The sequence below is a fragment of the Brassica oleracea genome, chromosome C7 (assembly GCF_000695525.1).
Source record: "Brassica oleracea var. oleracea cultivar TO1000 chromosome C7, BOL, whole genome shotgun sequence".
Lineage (NCBI taxonomy): Eukaryota > Viridiplantae > Streptophyta > Magnoliopsida > Brassicales > Brassicaceae > Brassica > Brassica oleracea.
In genome coordinates, this window is record NC_027754.1 from 22972858 (window position 1) to 22975891 (window position 3034).

The window sequence follows — 3034 nt, forward strand, 5'->3', positions numbered from 1 at the left end:
CGCGCATCATCTCTGAGTGTCAATCTGCTTTTGTTCAGGGTCGGTTGCTAATGGAAAATATTTTATTAGCAACAGAGTTGGTGAAAGATTATCAAAAGGAGTCTGTCTCGCCGAGATGCGTGATGAAAATAGACATTTCAAAAGCGTTTGATTCAGTGCAGTGGTGTTTTGTGCTCAAAAGTCTGGAAGCTATAGGATTCCCGGAGAGATATATTCACTGGATCAAACTCTGCATTTCTACTCCTTCGTTCTCGGTTCAGGTGAATGGAGAGCTTGCGGGGTATTTTCAGAGCAAGAGGGGATTGAGGCAGGGGTGTTCGCTCTCCCCATACCTATTTGTTTTGTGCATGAATGTTCTCTCACACAAAATAGACAAGGCAGTGAAAGAGAGGAGGTTTCAGTTTCATCCTCGGTGTAAGAACCTTTCTCTTACTCATTTGTGTTTCGCGGATGATCTAATGGTATTTGTGGAAGGGACAAGAGAGTCTATAGAGGGGGCATTATCAGTGTTTGATGGGTTTGAGAAATGGTCGGGACTGTGTATAATCCTTGAGAAGTCGACTATCTATATTGCTGGTATTAAAGAGGAGGAAAAGAGTAGTATATTGGTCAACTTTCCTTTTGCTGTGGGTACACTTCCTGTGCGCTACTTGGGGCTTCCTCTCCTAACCCAAGCAATGAGGAGATCTGACTATCTTCCGTTGGTGGAAAGGATTCGGGGGAAAATATGTTCGTGGACCTGTCGGTTTCTTTCATATGCGGGGAGGCTTCAGTTGATTCAATCAGTTCTTATGAGTATAATAAACTTCTGGGCATCTGTTTTCAGACTTCCTAGCAGGTGTATGAAGGAGGTAGAGCAGTTATGTGCCTCTTTTCTTTGGACAGGACCAGTTTTGAAGTCAACTGGTGCAAAGGTTAATTGGGGGGAAATCTGTAAACTTAAGATTGAAGGAGGTCTTGGGGTACGAGCTTTAAAAGAGGTGAATACTGTGTATGGTCTAAAGCTAATTTGGAGGATGCTTTCGGCTGACTCTCTATGGGGTAAATGGATAAAGAAGTATTTGTTGAAGAAGAGAAGTTTCTGGGCAGTAAAATCAAACTCTCAAATGGGATCATGGATGTGGAGAAAGATGTTGAAGCTTAGGGATATTGCAAAAGATTTCTACAAAATGGAGATTGGGAATGGAAGACATATATCATTCTGGTATGATTGCTGGTCGGATAGAGGTGTGATGTTTGATCTTTTGGGTGAGAGAGGCATCATAGATTTGGGTATAAGAAAGGAGGCTACTCTCGAGGAAGCGATCATGAATTTGCGTAGAAGAAGGCGCCACAGATCAGATATTCTTCAAGAAGTTGAAAGGATACTTGATTCGGTGAGAAGTAATATTCAGGGTGAGAGAGATGATGTCAGTAATTGGAAACGGAGGTCGGGATTCGGAGGGGCTTTCTCAACTAATGAAACCTGGATGATGATAAGGGAGACTAACGTGCAGTGTGACTGGTCTCGGGGTGTTTGGTTTGCAAAAGCAACTCCCAAATTTGCATTTACAACCTGGCTGGCTATAAAGGATAGACTATCCACAATGGATAGGATTATGAAATGGAGCCAAGGAGTTGATACTGCATGTGTGCTATGTAAGGCTGCTATAGAGACTCGCAATCATCTGTTTTTCGAATGCTCTTATGCTTCACAGCTATGGGAGTATCTCGCAAAGGGTATATTGCTGGGTATCTATTCCATCAACTGGTCTTCATTGGTGAGGATAGTTACAAGTGGAAGTTTGGATAAAAAGGGAATGTTCTGCATTAGATATGCTTTCCAGGCTGCTATCTATGCTATTTGGAGGGAGAGAAATCGTATCAGGCATGGGGAGAAACCTTTACCTATTGCCATGCTACAAAAGTTTACTGAGAAAGGGATTAGAAACAAGTTGAGTTTGATGAGTACAAGGAAGATGAGAGGTTTAGAGACTGCTCTTCAATTTTGGTTTCAAACAAGACTTTAAATAGAATGTTAGAAATATTTTAAAATTTGATCTTAGTTTTTAAAGAGGATTACACAGGATGTAAAAAGGCTTTTTTGGGGAATAAAATTTAACATTCATTCAAAAAAAAAAAAAGCGAGGATGAATGATCCTTTCGGTGCACCTCCACACACCAGTACTTCCGCGTCAATCTTGTCCGCTTCAAGATTCTTTAACGGTAATAACACGGCAGAGCCAGTGCTAGGGTAACTCCTAGGATCACCGCCGGGAATCGCCGGATAAGTTTTCGCCACTTTGTTATTAACATAGTCGAGTAGTATCGCTCGGTTGTTAGCGAATATAAATAGATTTCCATCGGTGTTGAGAAAGACGTAAGGATAAAGATTATTCTCTTCTCCTCTATCATTAGTCTCGGCCAAAAACGGCAAGTCGATAACGTTAGGAGATGTCGTTTTGGGGAAGAACTCGTAGCTGAACTGTCTTTGACCTCCGATAATGATTTGTTTACCGTCGGGAAGAATATGATTAGAAGAGTACCATCTCCTCCTTGCTAAGCCATTGTTAATCTCGACCCAGTCGCACTCATTGTCATCACAAGGAGAGAATGTTCTCGCTTTTAACTCGCCGTCCCGGTCTCCACCGGTTTGTACAAGAACGCCGTCCGATCTAAGAGAACCGGAGGAGCACCATGTGTTGGATTGTACAGTTAATGGACGGATGGTGTTTGATTCAACGTTGTATTCGATGGAGTGAGCTGTGCAGTCGATCTTGGAGACGGCGTCTTGTGGGTTGTTACGGCAGTTACCGTTGGGGAGAGAGATGTTTGATGGTCCGAAGTTGGTTCGGTCGAACATCACGACGCGGTCGTTGGAGAGGAGCTGCATGTGCATAGCGGAGATTCCGACGTTGGAGAGGAGGGGATCCCATTTTCCTCCGGCGGCGAATGTTACGTGACATGTTAGGAGGAGTTGGAAGGATGTTAGTAAGAGGGCATAAAATGTTGTGGCTCGTGCTTCCATTTTTCGGTTCTTGTTTGATCTTTTGTG

The 3034-nt window shown here is 43.1% G+C and overlaps 1 protein-coding gene across 1 annotated transcript; it reads right to left on the reverse strand.

The window, feature by feature from the left end:
- Positions 1–2104: 2104 nt before the first annotated feature.
- Positions 2105–3034, reverse strand: LOC106302875. Its single transcript, XM_013739283.1, has one exon. It carries the CDS (start codon positions 3005–3007, stop codon positions 2105–2107), a length of 903 nt encoding a protein of 300 aa, XP_013594737.1. The 5' UTR covers positions 3008–3034.